This window comes from Tripterygium wilfordii, chromosome 21, assembly GCF_013401445.1.
Source record: "Tripterygium wilfordii isolate XIE 37 chromosome 21, ASM1340144v1, whole genome shotgun sequence".
Classification (NCBI taxonomy): Eukaryota; Viridiplantae; Streptophyta; class Magnoliopsida; order Celastrales; family Celastraceae; genus Tripterygium; species Tripterygium wilfordii.
In genome coordinates this window covers 2,419,524-2,437,198 of record NC_052252.1, presented here as the reverse complement: position 1 = coordinate 2,437,198, position 17,675 = coordinate 2,419,524, and the positions used below count along the sequence as shown (strand labels likewise).

Sequence of the window (17,675 nt, the reverse complement as noted above, 5' to 3'; positions counted from 1 at the left end):
ACAGATTGGCAACATGGAAGTAATGGTTTTTTTCCCCACCCTCACCATCTACCAAACAAAAAAAGAATGAGAAAAAAATAGATATTTAGTGGCCTCTCTTTTTAAATAACTAAAAATTGAAAAAAATAAATCTAAGAGTACACATTCATAATTTTTTTATTCATTAGATTAAAACATAATTTGGGAAACAAGAAAGAACCTATTTCATTAATATCCTGATATTGTCGGGGCCTGCAGAAACGAATCGATTCAAAGATTTAATATATAGAAAATAAAAAAAAAAAGAATATAAAAAATACTGAAAATAAATTAAAATAGATGAATGAGCAAGATTTACATAGTTCGGAAAAATATTGTGCGAGTATCAGCAAAAAATACAATATAAACTTTTAGTCTCATCGTACCAAAAATAATCTTTGTACACTTACTCTCACTAGTGCTAAAAATCAATTCGCTTAGCTCTTTGTATTTTCACCCAACTTTATGGCCGGGATACACCATACATGTATATATATAAATTATCCTATGTGGGTGAATAAGTGAAATGACTAGTGGATATATATATATATAAACCGAAGTAGTTTGCTCACCACATTTATACAAATCATAAACGTGCACACCAATTAAGTAAAACCATATATGTAAATAAAATATATTCTAACCACAAAATCCGAGCTATATTCCTCCTTGAAGGATATAGGTAGGTGACTTACCTCAATCCTTCATTTTCTATCTTTGCAAACCATATATATATATATTTTCCTTTAAAAAACGCATTATGAATGAATTTTTATATTAATTCCGAAAAACTATTTCCCATTATTTTCCGATAAATATTTTAATTGCTACACTTTTCAAGCTTATTGTGAACGAGTCTGGTAGAAACATAATGTAGCCAGTAGACTCTCTCAAGCCACTTGATCATTCTTAAACATTTTCAACCCAATTAACACTATAATCTTTAACCTAACACTTTCAAAGTCCCAAAATCAGAAAACATCATTCTCAAAACATCAATTTCAATACAGTGTTCCCCAGCAAACTTCTTATCCATATATACCACAATTTCCCACCACCTACTTTGTCACAGCTCAACAACCAAACCCAGAATATCCTTTTGGATTATCTGATGAAAGCAACATTTTTCTGATAATAATTATTATGGAAATTTTAGATATCATGGATTGGGGATACCATGTCAAAATTGAACACTCAATTAGTATATAGGTAGTACAGTTGGTGGGTATTAAATATTCCTACCTAATTTTTTTTTTTTAAAAAAATATTTAACTAGGTCTTTTAATTTTGATATTTGATGTAACTCAAATCTTATTCCAAGTTTTCATGCAAAAGCTAGGACATCGAAAACACTATTACACTAGTGGGTAGGTAAGTATAAATACTATATATATATATATATATATATATGTATATATGTATATATGTATACATACATACCATACACACACACACATTCATTCCTCACCAAACTGGACTTGACACTTTGGACAAATGAGAGATCTGTATATCTTCAAAGTAAAAGTTCAGTTTCATGTACACAGTCAGTTTGATTTTACTGGTCACTAAAAGTATATGCCAAGTAGAATAGACGACTAGTGAAACCCCAAACATGTATTTTTATAATTTTTTAATTGTCACAAGTGCAAATTTGGTTTATGCTGCTTAGTTTTTTTCCCGCTTAATTTTAACTCTTTTCTGAGAGGAGGTGAGAAAACATGAAAACAATCTCGAAAACAAGTTTGATTATTCATTTAAAAAAATTGAGAAAATTTAACTCTTTTTTGAGACGTGAGAAAACACGAAAATAATCCCGAAAAAAAGTTTGATTGTTCATTTAAAAAACATGTTTGATGGTTCATTTTAAAAAATATGAGAAAAATATAATCACTGTATAAACAGCTTGAAAATAGAAAACCAAAAAAATATTTTTAAAAAATAAAAAATACACAAAATCAAGAAAATATAAAACAAACCAAACCAACCCTAAAAATTGCATAAACGGTAAGCTCCTCATCGCGTCCCCATAAGGGTAATTTTGCAAAAAGTCTATATTATGGATGGGCTTAACCTGGTGACTAACAACTTTTCAAGCCCAAATTCTTGGGATTGACGCCCAAAATCAGAGGCCCAAGCCCTTCATCAACAGTTACAGCAAGAGTGTACCAGAGGCCCTAATCACTTACTTGGGCTTCTCCAGAGCCTTGAACTTTCTCTGCTATTCCGACTTCCGAATACTTCCCTTCAATTTCTAGGGGCTGCTTCGGTCTCGTCCTTCTTCCTTTCCTAATCCACTTTCGATTTTTACTTCAAGAGGTTTTGACTTGAAAGATTTTGGTTTTGACACTGGAAGGGGAAGCAATGGACGGAAACGATGTCGGAATTGAAGAAGAGGAGGCACAGAGAAGCAGAGCGTTCTCGCGGCTTAAACCCTTGTGTCTTGAGCTCTTTGAGCTTCTCCATAATCCTAACAAACATTCATCTGCACTCCCCGAGTTGCTTCAGTTCCTTCAGAGCTCTCCTCCCGATGATCTTCAGCCCTTCTTTGAGTATGTGAACGCATAGATTTGTGTGTATGGATATTCTTACTTGGTGATTGCCTGAGAAAAAGTCTGTAGTGTGTGATTGACTGTGGCAATAATGTGCTGGATTAGTTGGAATTTTTAATTTTCTCCGTCAACATGTTGCTTGATTATAGGATATGAAAAGGGTTCGACTTTTGTGAATTTTGGTTTAATGTTGGTTTGTCATTGCTACGATTATCTTATGCATTGATTCCTATGTTTTTTAGGGTAAATTTACTATTTTGTTTTAACTTTCAACTTCTTGGAAAATTTACTTTTCATGAGAAGGGGAAAAAATGCCGTAGATATTGAAATTTAAGGTAGCTCTTAAGTGTTGTTTTATACCCAACAGATGAAGGTTCAAAAAGAGTGCTAGAAATTACGTGGTTAATGTGAAATTCGGTATTGGGAAATTAGTGCATCATTGATCATCAAATCTCGATAAAATGCATCTTTCACTATAAAGATGCAGTCATACTTTCTCAGGATTCGACATCTTACAATATACTTTGAATTAAAGAAGCCATCAGAAGTTGAAAGCTTTAGGTTTTTTTGTTTTTTGTTTTTTGTTTTTTTTTTCCGGTTTTAAATTGGATGGTGGCTTTGTTATAATTGATGTGTGGACTAGATGCTGTCTCATAAAATGATCCTTGAAAAAACTCTATTGTCTATGTTGGCGTAGTAAAGGTCATAATTATGAACTGGATTGATCTGTAGGAACTACTTGCAGAAGGTAAATGGCATATATTTGGCTTTGCTTTCAAATGAGGAAGGGAAGAGTTAATTGCCATGTGGAAAGTCTCAAGACGTGAAAGTCGTCATAACGTATATGTGCTCTGTGGTCTCTAAATACAACTCAGTTTGCATTCCTTCATGCTTTTGTGGTTGCTATGTAGTACCTAGATCATGATTTTTATTTGATATATCCAGATTATCTGGTCTCAAAGATAGAAGTAGTCTGCTTTGTATTTCATTTGTAAATATAGGTAAAACATGTAAGCTTGTTCATGTTTCAGCTACATCTTGTTCCCTTTGCTGCTTCTTTTGGATTCCGCAGTAGATTGCAGATCTGCAAAGGAAGTTGATTCTGGGGAGAAACATATAGTGTATAACGTACCACAAAAGCCTTTCAAAGTGAACGATGGAGTAGCGGAATGCATGCTTCACTGTCTGGAGGAACTTCTGAACAAGTGCTATATAGCATCTGTGGAGCAGGTGGTTTGATAAATGGCATTTAAGTTTTCCAAGTACCATATGTATGTTTACGTATGCATGAATATTTTAGCATTGCTCTGGGTTAACCAATTACATGATAGTGGATACTCTTGGTCATAGTTTTACATTTTACTTTCTTTTCCCCTCTGTACTATTATTTCACAGCTGAATTGTGGTGTTTTTTGTTTACAGATGGTTGTAGTTTTGAAAAAATTGACTTATGCAGCCTTACTTTCACCATCTGAAGCTGCTGAAGAGTTTCGTGGAGGAGTAATAAAGTGCTTGCGAGCTTTAGTTTTGAGTTTACGTCAGTGCTCTAATGAGTCTTGCTCATGCAAACAAAGTTTTGGTTTGCCTGCATTATTAGAAAAGAGAGATCTTCAGTTGCTACAAGATCAACGTTCAAAATATCGTTTAGAACCAGAAGAATGCTTGCTTGCATTTCTCCAGTCGCCTAATTCTTCCGCTGCTATTGGACACTGGTTATCATTGCTACTCAAAGTGCGTCATGTCTCTTGGTTCTTAACTGTTAGATTTTTTTTGGGGTTCTCATTTCATCAAAATTTTTTTTTCTGTGGAACTTATATCACTATTTTGGCAAAGACTGCAGATACAGAGGTTTCACGAGGACATCGAGGCAGTGGAAAGCTCCGTGTTGAAGCATTTATAACCCTGCGTGTGCTTGTCTCTAAGGTGATTCTGTAACAACTGCTGGACTCTTCTCAAGGATTTCCTCACTCTTAGCAGTGATACTTTACGAAGTTGCTTGGAAAGCTTGATTTTGCATTACTCGAGAATGAAGCACCAATTTCTCTCACTCGCTCATCCTGTCTCTCTTCCCCCCTTCCCAGTTGTTGGTATTATTATGATTAATATTATATTACATTCAAATGAGGTGAAATTTATTGCTCTTACCTGGTTGCTACTTACAAGCACTGATATGCTTTCTAGGTCCTGATAGAATATACTTTCTTGCAAATCAAATACCCATCATACCTTACTTCTTCTTACTCTTTGTTTAAGTTACAATGGGAGGGAAGGCAGAGTGGGAAGGGGATGTTTATACCTGAAAGGATTGTCTAAAAAGCATGAGCACCTGTTCCTAGAGCCCTTCACCTCTCACATCCTAGATTTGCATTGCAAAATATATTGTTCATATGTGAAAATTGGGCATCAATCTAAGAGAATAAATTTACTTTTGCAGGTTGGTATTGCAGATGCCCTAGCTTTCTTTTTACCTGGAGTTGTTAGTCAATTTGCCAAAGTTCTGCATGTCTCAAAAACAATGATAAGTGGTGCAGCTGGCAGTGTGGAAGCTCTTAACCAAGCAATAAGAGGCTTGGCTGAGTATCTTATGATAGTCCTTCAAGACGATGGTAATTTGTCTGGTGTTGAAATACCTGCAAGTGTTACATCTGGCTCTGGTTCAAACAAGATTGAATCGGTGCATTCATTTCTAGAGGAACTGCGGCAGCTACCTATGAAAGCTCAAGCTCAAGCTCAGAGTAAAACTGTGGCTGAAGAGTTGAAAGGAGAAACAGTCATTTTAGATACTCCCTCATCTGAAATCAAAGAAAAGGGGAGCACTAAATCAGGCAATGCAATAGGATCTTTGCATGTTGATCGGACTAAAGAATGGATTGAGAAAACTTCTGCCCATGTGGATAAACTTTTGTGTGCAACTTTTATGCAAGTACGTTCCTATATTTGTTTTTTTTCCCTTTGGTCTCAGTTATTTAGTGCCTGCTGTAAATTTTGTAAGTTGCAACATTTCTTGATTATACCACTAACTCTACCGCTAACTATTTTATATTTGTGTTAGATATGTGTTCATCCATCCCGAAAAGTGAGACAAGGACTTTTGGCTGCCATACAAGGATTGCTACTGAGGTGCAGTCATACACTGAAATCGAGCAGATTGATGCTTCTGGTAAACTTAGAACTAAAATTGATATCGTGGTTGGGGGACACAAAATGTTTGTATCTTTCTGTACTTCTTTTGATAGATAATTTGATATTTCAAAATCAATTTGGAATCTGAAATTCATATAGAACTCGTAAAAACTTTTTGGTGTGATGCCACATGAATTATGTGTGTTTGTGTCAGTTATGGTTGCTTTCAGTTGGTGTAGGGCTAATTGAGTGGTTGGCTCCTTATCCTCCCTGGCTCCCACGATGAAATTGCATTGCTCTTTCATTCATGTTAACTTGAGTTGAAACTATTTATTTGCTTTTTTAATTGAAGATTAACCTGCCTAGCATGTGGTAGTTGTAATTGGTCGTCATGACCCTTTATGACATATGTTGCTGGAAATAGGGTGCACATTTTATTGGAGGGGGCCACCTTTACTCACCCTTACTTGGATAGAAGGTAGAGTTGATGAGAGTTAAAGAGTGCTAAGAGATGTGACTTACAAAAATACCCTTATTAAAGTTGAAATGAGTGAAAAAAAATTATGGACAATATAGGAAATAATAAACAAACTTTTCTCTCACCTTACAAACCCCCCAAATCGGGCTTATAAAATGTTGAGTTTGAGAGTTAGTGAGAGGGAACGTCCCCTACTTCACCCAACTTAACTCTTTCTCCTACAAATCAAACAAGGTGAAGTTACTCCTCCCCCTTTAAATCTCCTCACTTGACTCTCTAAAACATCAATCCAAGCAGAGCTTAAGGCACACAACCACACAGGGAAAAGCCACACAGGGAAAGCTCCTTTTCTGGCAACCTGCTCTCTTTCGTACCTGTTGTCTCAAGGATTTTCTATGGGTAAATGTGTCTGTTTTGTGGTTTGCTTTCATTCTGGTTTGATCCTTTTGAGTTTTGACAATTTACCTACTGTTTGGTCCACATGTTAACTATTCAATAATAGGTTGACACTTTATGTTTATTTGCTGCTTATGTACGAATGACAATTGTTTTTGAGTGTCTAACCGCATATTCTCCATAGCTACATCTTGAAACAATCTATTATCAATTTGTTTTTATGAATTGATATATGCATGTTAATTTGGGATTGTTTGGCTGTTTCTTATGCAGGAATGCTTATTTGTGTTGGTTGTTGATGAGTCTGAAGAAGTTTCTTCATCTGCTCAGCATTTTCTTGAAGTTTTATCCTCCTCCAGTGGGAAACATTCTGTTGAAAGTGATGTTGCTGAAATTTTTGGCAGGTTGGATTTTGAGACTTGCAAAATGCCAAGGCATAGTTGAATTCAGAAGCAAATGTCAAGTGATAATTGAACATTTTCCCATGAAAGTAGAATTACTGGAATTTTCCTTTTATAATACAGGCTAATGGAAAAGCTTCCTAAGATGGTGCTTGGGAGTGAAGAATCTTTAGCTCTATCAAACGCTCAGCGGTTACTTGCGATTTTATATTTTTCTGGTCCTCAATTTGTGGTGAATCACCTTCGATCGCCTGTATGTTTGCGCTCTTAGTTACACACGTGGTCTATATTTGTTTTTTTTTTTTGGTTCACACATTTTTTCTGTGTTATTCTAACTCCACAATCAAATATTAAAAATTATGCTTTTCTTTTTTCCTTAATTTACTTAGTTGGAGTGCGTATATCTTGAATCCGTGGAGCTATCTCCATAATTTGAAACTACGATCAGAATACCAGATGGAAGCATTGGTTTCTACATTAAGCATGCGTGCATGTGCATGTGCATGTGCATGTGCATGTGAGAGGGAGGGAGGGATTATGGATTTCATAAAGCTGAATGTTGAGTGTATGTGTTTCCTTATAATCCAAGAAAAGGTTTTGCTTCATGGTATTGACAATGTTCTCTTGTTTGGTGTGTATAGGTAACAGCAGCCCGGTTCTTGGATGTTGTCGGCTTGTGTCTGAGCCAGAATTCATTGTTTTCTGGTGCTCTTGATAAGCTTGTTTCAGCAAGAGCGTCCTCAACGGGATACCTTCAATCTGTTGCTGAGTTGAAAGCTGGTTCTCTTTTTAACATTAATTGCCAGAATGTCATGAATGTTGCTGCTCCATCTGATATCTTAAAGATAACTGATACATCAGAAAAAGAAAAACGATATCCAATGGGGGACGTGCAGAGTAAATATAAGGTTCCACAAGTGCCCCCTTGGTTTATTCATGTTGGCAGTCAGAAACTGTATCAGGCCGTTGCTGGAATTCTTAGACTTGTAGGCCTATCTTTCATGGCAGGTCATATCAGCTCTTGAATTCAGTTTCATCTATTCAACTCTTGTGCTGTGTACACTATACTCACACCTAATATTTATGTTGTTGATTGTTGCTAGACTTTAGAAGTGAAGGTCTTATATCAGTTATCATTGATATTCCTCTTGGTCACCTGCGTAAATTGGTTTCTGAGCTTCGACTCAATGATTATAATAAAGAGAGCTGGCAGTCTTGGTATGATAGAACTGCAACTGGACATTTATTACGCCAGGCTAGCACTGCAGCATGCATTATAAATGAGATGATATATGGTATGTCAGACCGAGCACTGGATAGCTTCGGAAAAATGTTTATTAGGTCCCGGTTAAAAGAGGAAGAGGTTCAGGAATCTTATGCAGGACTTGTCACCAGCCAACCTTGCAAATCGGAAAATGAGCTTGGTGGATCTATGTGGAAGGTTTCACAGGAACCTGGTGCCCAGAATAACTTGGTTGACTGCATTGGTAGAATCTTACATGAATATTTATCTGCGGAAGTGTGGGATCTTCCAGTCGACCATGACTCTTCTCGTGTACAACCTAGTGGCGGAGTTGAAAATATTACCTTGCACCTTTTCCATGACACTGCTATGCTGCACCAGGTTAGACATTTTCCGTCACTAAAAGTGCGTGCATTTTAATTTACTTGGTGTAGTCACAAAGAATAAATTCTGTATTGATTTTTCTGAAACAGGTTCTTATTGATGGGATAGGAATTTTTGCTTTATGTCTTGGAAAGGATTTTGCTTTGAGTGGATTTCTCCATTCATCTCTTTATCTATTGCTTGAGAATCTTATTCATTCGAACTTCCAAGTCAGAAGTGCTTCAGATGCTGTTTTACAAGTCCTTTCTGCTGCATCTGGCTATCCAACAGTGAGCTTATATACCAAGTCCTTTGTTTTGCTTTCGGATTCTTTAATATGTTACTTTTTGATATTTGAAAATATCCAGGTCGGGCATTTAGTCTTGGAGAATGCAGACTATGTAATTGATTCCATTTGTCGGCAACTGCGTCATTTAGATCTCAATGCTCATGTTCCGAATGTTCTCGCCGCCATGCTCTCGTATATTGGAGTAGCTCAAAAAATACTGCCTTTGCTGGAGGAACCGGTGGCTATTTACCTCCTTGTTATTTTCTTCTTTTTGATGAACATATATTGCTTTTACTGATTGTTAATTTAGCATATGAGAGGAATCGAACATTCAACCTGTTCGAAATCCTAAAGAATGTTATCACTAGGCCAATAGCTCTTTTTTTACCTCCTTGTTATTTTAGTCATAGAGTTGGTTTAAACTTCTTTTATTAATTTTGGAATGCAAGGCTCATGGTATTCTATATGTATCAATTACAGATGCGCTGCATTTCCCAGGAACTTGAGATTCTTGGCAGGCACCAACATCCAGAATTAACTATTCCGTTTTTAAAGGTTCCATTCAGAATTCATGCCTTTTATACTGCTCTTTCTTTTATGCTGTTCTATGTTTGTCCGAGAGTTGTACCATTCAAGAAAAAGTGACATAAAACTCGTAGAATATCATAGTGTCGTTCAGAAAATTTTGAATTCCTAATTTGGCATAATCCTTAGTTCCATAGCGTTGCGATGAAATGGAAACAGAAAATAAAGCAGCGAAGTAACTGCAATGGGGAGTGGAATTTTACTAAAAATGAAAAAGGAACAAATATCACATCCTCTATTCTAGAAAACTTTTTTAACCTATAAAATTTTAGGACATTGATGCCTAATATCGGGGAAAAGTATTACTTGGTTCGGTGATTGGGTTGCTCCAGTGCTGGGCTTCAAATCACCATCCTTGATAAAAAATTGGAAACTTTCTGCCACCATGAACAGAAGCTCTTTCACATTGTTTGTTTAGTGATTGGTGAAAGATTGATTCTAGGGTTAAATGTAAGGGGAGTATAGGAATCAACGAAAGCTGAAATCTGCACTAGTTAAAGGATTTAGAATTGAAAGAAAATTAAGAAATGAAACGGATTGCCTTTGAATCTTATTAAGACCCCCCAGGAGTGCAAATTGAATTTTATTTTATTAGCAAAAACCAGGGGGCTAAATCCCCCCCGTCGTTGTTATACAACGGTTTAGCAATTAGTGTGTGTTACAATTTTTTTTTTAAATGGAGACTAATTTGTGTTACATTGAATCTTCGTTATGTAAGAAACTTCACATTATCAGCACAATTTATATTTACTTGTATGCCATGTGGTTGCAACATGAATAGAAACTTTTTCGTAGATGAATTGCAAGGACCAATGTATGAAAAAGAGAAGAATATGAAATGCAGAACTTCAGTCTTTCCATTTAGAGCTGGCTTACATAGAATCAAATGTGGTTTGATTTGTACTACTACTTAATTTCTCAATTGGTGATAGTATAGCATTTTTTAAAGATTGTTTTACTGGAAAAATTTACCAGGCCTTATTCTTAGTCTACATTTTGAAAGCTTGAGAGCAGATTTCATTCAAGTCAGAGGTAGTTGCTAGTGGTAGACTTTTCCATGAAAATGTTATCTTGGAATGTTGCTGGATTTTTGTGCTCTCTCTTGTTGCAGTGTTGATATACACGGCCATCATAATCAAGACGAAACTACGTGCTGACGGAGGTCTTTTTCTGATTGTCTATGATTTTGCTTTCTTTATTAGGCTGTGGCAGAAATTGTGAAGGCATCAAAGCGTGAAGCATGTTCATTGCCCAGTAAGGCTGAGTCATTTTTTATGCATGTCAAGTCCAGTATAGCTGGTGTGCATGAGCAAGCAGGCACAGATTCCATGCAAGCTTCAACATCATATTCAGACAATACGAACAATGTATCTCACATGCAGCCAGGTGAGTTTTGGGTTTTGATTTTAAGTAATCTATTTATGAGAGGTATAGATAATAGAATGGCCTATAACGCAACCCACCTCCCAGTTAGTATCCGAATTTAAAGTTGTTTATACATCTTATTTTACTTGAGATTTCATTACCCTTTGGAGACTATGCAACCTGCGACCATCTTGAAGTTGAGTTCAGATCCTCGCCAGAGTTCTCTTTACTTAGGCTTTTGTTTCTTCGGAGATCTTGAGAATGACACATACATTGACTGATATCTCTTTTTCAATTTCCACCTCTTTTTCTTTCTAAAGCATCTCGTTTTGGGTTGTGGTTGTCAGATCTACTTTTGGGTGTTTACAATGTGATCTTAAGGCAAAAGTTTTCTGATCGCAAAATCAAGCTTTGCTGATGATCTTAGTTGTGACTTCCATTTGTGACCTATTTGCTATAATGAGTGCTGAAGTTCAAAATTTACATTTTCTGGGCCACTGTTCTTTTAAGCTATTGCTTTTTGACTGTTTGGCATGGGCTTATGGGCTTAGTCAAGTTGTTGGGTAGTTTATACTGGTTTTGATTGCCTGTACTGTAGTTTACTCTTTGGAGCAGATATTATTTTCTTGCCAGTTTATCATTTCAAATTCAAACAAGAGAGGCAACCTCTGTATCGACTGACAAGGAGCATTTAAAATATCTTGTTTTTGATAACCTGTTCTTTCAAACTATTTTCCCCCTGCATGATACTGTTAAATCATGTATTGCTTCTAGCTGCTCGTATATTTGTATGATTGTATGAATGACAACCTTCTGAGATATATATCTTAGCTTACTCTGCAAAGCAGACATATTTTATGCTTATCTTGATGTGATATTATGAATGTAGAGAAATGGGAGACTATTATGTTCGAGTTAAATGATTTCAGAAGATACCGAAGAACAGTTGCTTCAATTGCTGGTTCATGTTTAACTGCTGCAACTCCTCTATTAGCTTCTATGCAGCAAGCATCATGCTTGGTGGCCCTAGATATAGTTGAGGTATCTTCATTTGTGAACATTCTTCATATTTTCTCCTTATCTGTGGAAAGTTATTGATAATTACAATATTGAAAGGATGTGTGAGGGAACTTAAATATTGAAAGGATGTATATATGTATATGGTGTTTGTTTTATTGTTGTTCAAGGTAAGCATTTGAACTTGCAACACTTGCTCATTGATGCTGCTCAAGACAATCAATTATGCATACAAGTGCTCTCTCTTTGTGTGTGTGTGTGAAAGAGTTGGAGGTTGTATTGCTATCTATTGGATATGTAACATTATGTCCTTATATTGTCTTAATTTGCATTATGGCCAAATGGCTAGTGAGTATTTATAATTATAATTATGATTATTAATGGTTTCAGGATAGCATTGTGACACTAGCCAAACTCGAAGAAACCTACAGGCATGAGAAGGAAACTAAAGAAGCTGTGGAGGAAGTGTTCCAATCATATTCGTTTCACCAACTGAAAGATGCTATGGATGCTGCTGAGGATGGAAATGATGGAAACATATTGCTTCCAGCTATGAATAAAACATGGCCATACTTAGTTGCTTGTGTTCGAAATAACCAGCCTGTGGTGCGTCTTCGTTCCTTTTCTTCTTGCTTATGAGTGTATGCTTCTGAAGTTTTGTGACATTGATCTTAGGTGGGTTTTTATTTATTTATTATTTTTTTATGAGTATATATTCATGTTATTATTAGCCATTTTCGTGTGTGGGAGGATTCAAACCTTGAAGTCTTTAATCTATTCGAAATCTTAAGGAGTGTCCCACTATGCCAGGAGCTCCTTCTTGATCTTAGATGGTGTTATCCACTATTCTGAGTATGTTACCCTGTATTTCATAGCACCACTAGACATTTCATTTTCGGTTAGACACCGTTCAAAACTAGGATACGGGTATGTGGGTACGTCATCTTTACATGTGTTAGATATAAAAGTATAATGCTTGATACCCCAAAATATGACCCCCATTTCACTCCCCCAATAATGTGGATTGTTGGATGCTAAGTGGGCCTTACATATATGTTTATAATCCATGGCTTTTTCACATGTCACATAGACTTGTGGGTAAAATGGAGGTCATATTTTGAGGGTTTGTAGCATTACTCTATATAAAAATATTAATGTTATGGTACATTCAATGTAATTTTGTAATAATTTTCGTATTTTTGATGTGTGTATATATATATATATATTTTTTTTTTTTTCAAATAAAGTTTAGTGATCTTATTAACTAATAACTAACTTAAATAGCTTTTCTTATAGAATTAATGAATATATACTAACTGCTATATATGAAAGAATTTGGACAGCAAAAAATTCTCTCTAGTTGAGACTTCGCATTTAAAGAGTAGAACCATGAGAAAGGAAAAAAAATGAAATGTCCAATTTTTTTTTGGAGGATCTGACACGGATCCCATATCCATGTCGTGTCGTGTTGACACGGTCTGGCGGGGTATATTGAAGAGTCCAGGTATCATAGTTTTTCACAGAAGTTATTGATGAACCAGGGATATAATGTCAATTTATTTCTCTGTTTTATAGTGGTTATAGTGGTTTCTAAGATTATTATTGTTTCAGGCTGTACGGAGATGTTTAGGTGTTACAAGCAGTGTAGTGCAAATTTGTGGAGGAGATTTCTTTTCTCGACGCTTCCACACTGACGGTGCTCATTTTTGGAAACTTCTATCTACATCACCATTTCAGAAAAAATCCCACACGAAAGAAGAACGGAACCAACTACAACTTCCGTATAGAGGCAGTTCCACTTCCACTGAGGATTCTGTGGCAGAAGTTACGAGCCAGAAGGTCCAGATAGCAATGCTTAACATAATTGCCGATTTGGCCCGAAACAGAAGGAGCGCGTCAGCATTGGAGGTAGTCTTGAAGAAGGTCAGTGGTCTTGTTGTGGGAATAGCTTGTAGTTCTGTTACCGGACTCCGTGATGCATCTATCAATGCCCTACATGGACTTGCATCGATTGACCCTGATCTCATATGGCTTCTACTTGCTGATGTTTACTACTCGTTGAAGAAGAAAGACATACCTTCGCCCCCCATGCTGGACTTCCCAGAGATCTCCCAAATCCTGCCGCCACCTCTATCTTCGAAAGGATTCCTTTATGTTCAGTACGGGGGACAGAGCTATGGTTTTGATGTCGACTTCTTGGCGGTGGAGTCGGTTTTTAAGAAACTTCATTTGCAGGTTTTTACAAACCAAACGTACATATGATAGTATAGAATTATCTATTATCTATATTGTAAATTTTGCTTCATATAAGATAAATTTTGACAAAAATGTTGTTTTTCATTTTCTTCCGACCACAACAGAGTAGCGATTAATCTCTCGCATCCTTTACTGATCAGTTTTGGATGGCAAACATGCTTGACTGATTTTGTTAGGAGGAATGTTACATACTGTCAAAATATGACCCCCCGTTTTATCTCTGACACTTTGCACTGGTTGGGGTAAAATAGAGGTCATATTTTGAGACCGATTGGGTGTTAAATATATTTTGGGGGCTCAAACGTTATTTTTTGTGTTATTTACTTGATAAACATGCTCAAACAGATTTTTGAAGCTCAACGCTTCGATAATGTCCAAAACAAAAGAGGTTAAATAGGGTAAGACTTGGTTCAACGTGACTCGTTTACACCCCTACAAAAAATACATGGAAGCAACTCACTCTACTCATGTTCTATATTAATGGAAATATATGGATTAGAATGCAAGGTGACTACTTATGAGGCCAGATGGAGAAGAGTTCACTTTCTTTCGTCTGTAAATAGGACTTACCATAAAAAGGTGATTTCATTGTCTCATAATCTCCAGTGGTTTCTAACTAATTATTTGTCTATTATTAGTCTTTGCTCACTTATTTCTCTTCCGTTCTTCCTTGTTTCAGCACTACAGTTTTCTCATGCTCCCTGTCTATCAACTTGAGGGACCTTGAGGAGTTACTCTTTGTAGACACTGCTAAAATGGTGACTGAGAATACGACGACAATGGCTTGCCCTGCACCCATGAAGGCAACGTCTAATGGATCGTTTCAGGGTGAAAATCCACTCGATTTCGCACTTCCATTGGCAATCCTTCAAATATGCTTGGTTGTTGCTTTTACAAGGACATTGGCATTCTTTCTGAGACCTCTCCGACAACCGCGAGTCATTGCAGAGATCATTGTAAGTCCGTCAGTATATGTATGGTTTGTATAATAAAGATTCACCTTTCCTAACAGTTTGAGCTTTTGTCTTGCATGGTGGTTGCAGGGAGGAATTCTGCTAGGACCGTCTGCAATTGGTAGAAGCGAAAAATTTCTACACACTGTTTTCCCAAAAAAAAGTATGACTGTTCTTGACACACTGGCCAACATAGGCTTGCTCTACTTCTTGTTTCTGGTTGGTCTTGAGCTTGACATTCGATCAATTCGTCGTACTGGTAAGAAGGCCTTAGCAATAGCCGTTGCTGGAATTAGTCTCCCATTCATACTTGGCATCGGAACGTCTGTTGTCCTCCGTGCCACCATCTCTAAAGGAGTTTCTAATGGCCCTTTTCTTGTCTTCATGGGTGTTTCCCTTTCCATCACTGCATTTCCTGTCCTGGCTCGTATATTGGCAGAACTTAAGCTTCTCACCACTGACGTTGGTCGCATTGCTATGTCTGCGGCTGCAGTGAATGATGTTGCTGCTTGGATCCTCCTCGCGCTTGCTATAGCGCTTTCTGGTAGCGACACTTCTCCTCTAGTCTCCATATGGGTTCTTCTATGTGGAATTACATTTGTGTCATTTGCTGTTTTTGTCTTGAGACCTGCATTAGCATTGATGGCTCGAAGATCACCCGAGGGCGAGCCTGTGAAGGAGCTCTATATATGCATCACATTGTCGCTAGTATTGGCTGCTGGCTTCGTCACTGATACCATAGGCATTCATGCTCTTTTCGGTGCATTTGTGGTGGGAATTGTTGTACCTAAAGATGGTCCTTTTGCTGGGGTGCTAATAGAGAAGATTGAGGATATTGTTTCGGGACTTCTCTTGCCTCTCTACTTCGCGTCGAGTGGTCTTAAAACCAACGTCGCCACGATATCTGGAGGTCAATCATGGGGCTTGCTAGTGCTTGTTATATTCACTGCTTGTTTTGGTAAAGTTGTTGCAACAACAGTGGTGTCTTTGGTTTATAAGGTGCCTTTTCGAGAGGCCGTGGCTCTCGGGTTCCTTATGAACACCAAAGGCTTGGTGGAGCTCATTGTTCTCAACATTGGAAAGGATCGTAAGGTGTTGAATGACCAAACATTCGCGATATTAGTTCTAATGGCGCTATTCACTACCTTTATCACCACTCCAATTGTGATGGCCATTTATATGCCTGCTAGAAGTGGAGCACCATACAAGCATCGAACCATTCAGCGTAAAGACGACGATTCAGAGCTCCGTATGCTTGCTTGCTTCCATAGCAACCACAACATTCCTACCATGATCAATCTGATAGAGTCTTCTCGAGGAACTCGTAAGCGAGGACTATGTGTGTATGCAATGCATATGATGGAACTTTCTGAACGTTCATCTGCCATATCGATGGTTCACAAGGCACGTAGAAATGGACTTCCATTCTGGAACAAAATCCGCGACGACAATGACCAAATGGTGATTGCATTCCAAGCCTATCAACAACTGAGTAGAGTCACTATTCGCCCCATGACTGCGATTTCTGCTCTCAATAGCATTCATGAGGATATCTGCACAAGCGCACATCAAAAGCGCGCTGCCATACTTTTCCTACCATTCCACAAGCACCAGAGAGTAGATGGATCCATGGAGTCACTTGGTCACTCATTCCATCTTGTGAATAAGCGCGTCCTCCGGTATGCACCTTGTTCTGTTGGTATTCTGGTCGACCGTGGATTCGGAGGAACGACACAAGTCTTTTCGAGTGAAGTGTCTTACTCTTTTGCCATGCCATTTTTCGGCGGGCGTGATGACCGTGAAGCACTTGCATTTGGCATGAGAATGGCAGAGCATCCGGGAATCATGCTCACCGTGATAAAATTCACAGCTTCTACCGGGAAGTCATTGCTCTTCGGGCATGTGATCAAGATGGGAAAAGACGTCGAAAACGAGACCAAGGGAGATCATGAAGATGACAATCAATTCTTCTCCGAGTTCCTCGAGACAAGCAAGAAACAGGATTCAATCAAGTACGAGGAAAGAGTCATCGAGTCTCAGGCAGACATCGTCACGACACTAAAATCAATGAGCAAATGCAACATGTTTTTGGTTGGAAGAACACCATGTGTGGTTCCATTGGTTGACAGAAGTGATTGTCCAGAACTAGGACCCGTTGGCAGCTTCCTAGCCTCATCTGATTTCTCTACTACTGCATCGGTTTTGGTCATTCAGCAATACAATTTCTCTAAAAATCTCGATTCACTCGTAGAGGAGCAGCAAGAGGATGATACATATGAGGTTCCAGACACACCGGATCATTCGAAAATGGCGATGGTCTAAGCAAGTTGGCTTAGTGTTGATACATTTTTTTACCAGCAAGAAGATTATAGGACTTAAGTTATGATAACCACAACGGGGTCGAGTTGACTAGAAAAATCCTTTTAGCTGGGAGACTCAAGTTCAACTCGTCACATTGACACCTTGAGACTTACCAAAGTGCTTGAGAAGAGTAAAAGGGTTTGAGTACTTGGGAATTTGCATGGAGTCCAATATACCCGATTACCCTCGCCATGAAAAAAGAAAAAGAAAAGAAAGGAGAAGTTATAATATGATGTTCAAGAGACTAAGATGAATAATTAATCTGTCATACTTGACGG

At 37.5% G+C, this 17,675-nt stretch overlaps 2 protein-coding genes across 2 annotated transcripts; both read left to right on the top strand.

Annotated features, from left to right (window-relative positions):
- Nucleotides 1-2,228: 2,228 nt before the first annotated feature.
- Nucleotides 2,229-14,222, top strand: LOC119989047. The gene is made up of 17 exons (XM_038834342.1): nucleotides 2,229-2,567; nucleotides 3,599-3,797; nucleotides 3,990-4,298; nucleotides 4,401-4,490; nucleotides 5,002-5,490; nucleotides 5,620-5,727; nucleotides 6,838-6,968; nucleotides 7,089-7,218; nucleotides 7,607-7,973; nucleotides 8,069-8,589; nucleotides 8,682-8,861; nucleotides 8,940-9,098; nucleotides 9,341-9,415; nucleotides 10,648-10,831; nucleotides 11,700-11,851; nucleotides 12,218-12,433; nucleotides 13,439-14,222. The coding sequence occupies exons 1-17, from the start codon at nucleotides 2,380-2,382 to the stop codon at nucleotides 14,087-14,089; spliced, it is 4,149 nt and encodes a 1,382-aa protein (XP_038690270.1). The 5' UTR covers nucleotides 2,229-2,379; the 3' UTR covers nucleotides 14,090-14,222.
- A 574-nt stretch (nucleotides 14,223-14,796) lies between these two features.
- Nucleotides 14,797-17,463, top strand: LOC119989874 (cation/H(+) antiporter 19-like). The gene is made up of 2 exons (XM_038835611.1): nucleotides 14,797-15,039; nucleotides 15,127-17,463. The coding sequence occupies exons 1-2, from the start codon at nucleotides 14,839-14,841 to the stop codon at nucleotides 17,356-17,358; spliced, it is 2,433 nt and encodes an 810-aa protein (XP_038691539.1). The 5' UTR covers nucleotides 14,797-14,838; the 3' UTR covers nucleotides 17,359-17,463.
- The last annotated feature ends 212 nt before the right edge of the window (nucleotides 17,464-17,675 follow it).

What these genes read in the sequence shown, in the direction of transcription:
- LOC119989874 (XM_038835611.1), top strand. Translation starts at nt 14,839, where the DNA reads ATGGTGACTGAGAATACGACGACAATGGCTTGCCCTGCACCCATGAAG. An exon ending in GAGTCATTGCAGAGATCATT is followed by an intron (nt 15,040 to 15,126) that starts GTAAGTCCGTCA and finishes TGGTGGTTGCAG; the next exon opens with GGAGGAATTCTGCTAGGACC.
- LOC119989047 (XM_038834342.1), top strand. Translation starts at nt 2,380, where the DNA reads ATGGACGGAAACGATGTCGGAATTGAAGAAGAGGAGGCACAGAGAAGC. An exon ending in ACACTGCTATGCTGCACCAG is followed by an intron (nt 8,590 to 8,681) that starts GTTAGACATTTT and finishes TTTCTGAAACAG; the next exon opens with GTTCTTATTGATGGGATAGG. An exon ending in TGGCCCTAGATATAGTTGAG is followed by an intron (nt 11,852 to 12,217) that starts GTATCTTCATTT and finishes TAATGGTTTCAG; the next exon opens with GATAGCATTGTGACACTAGC.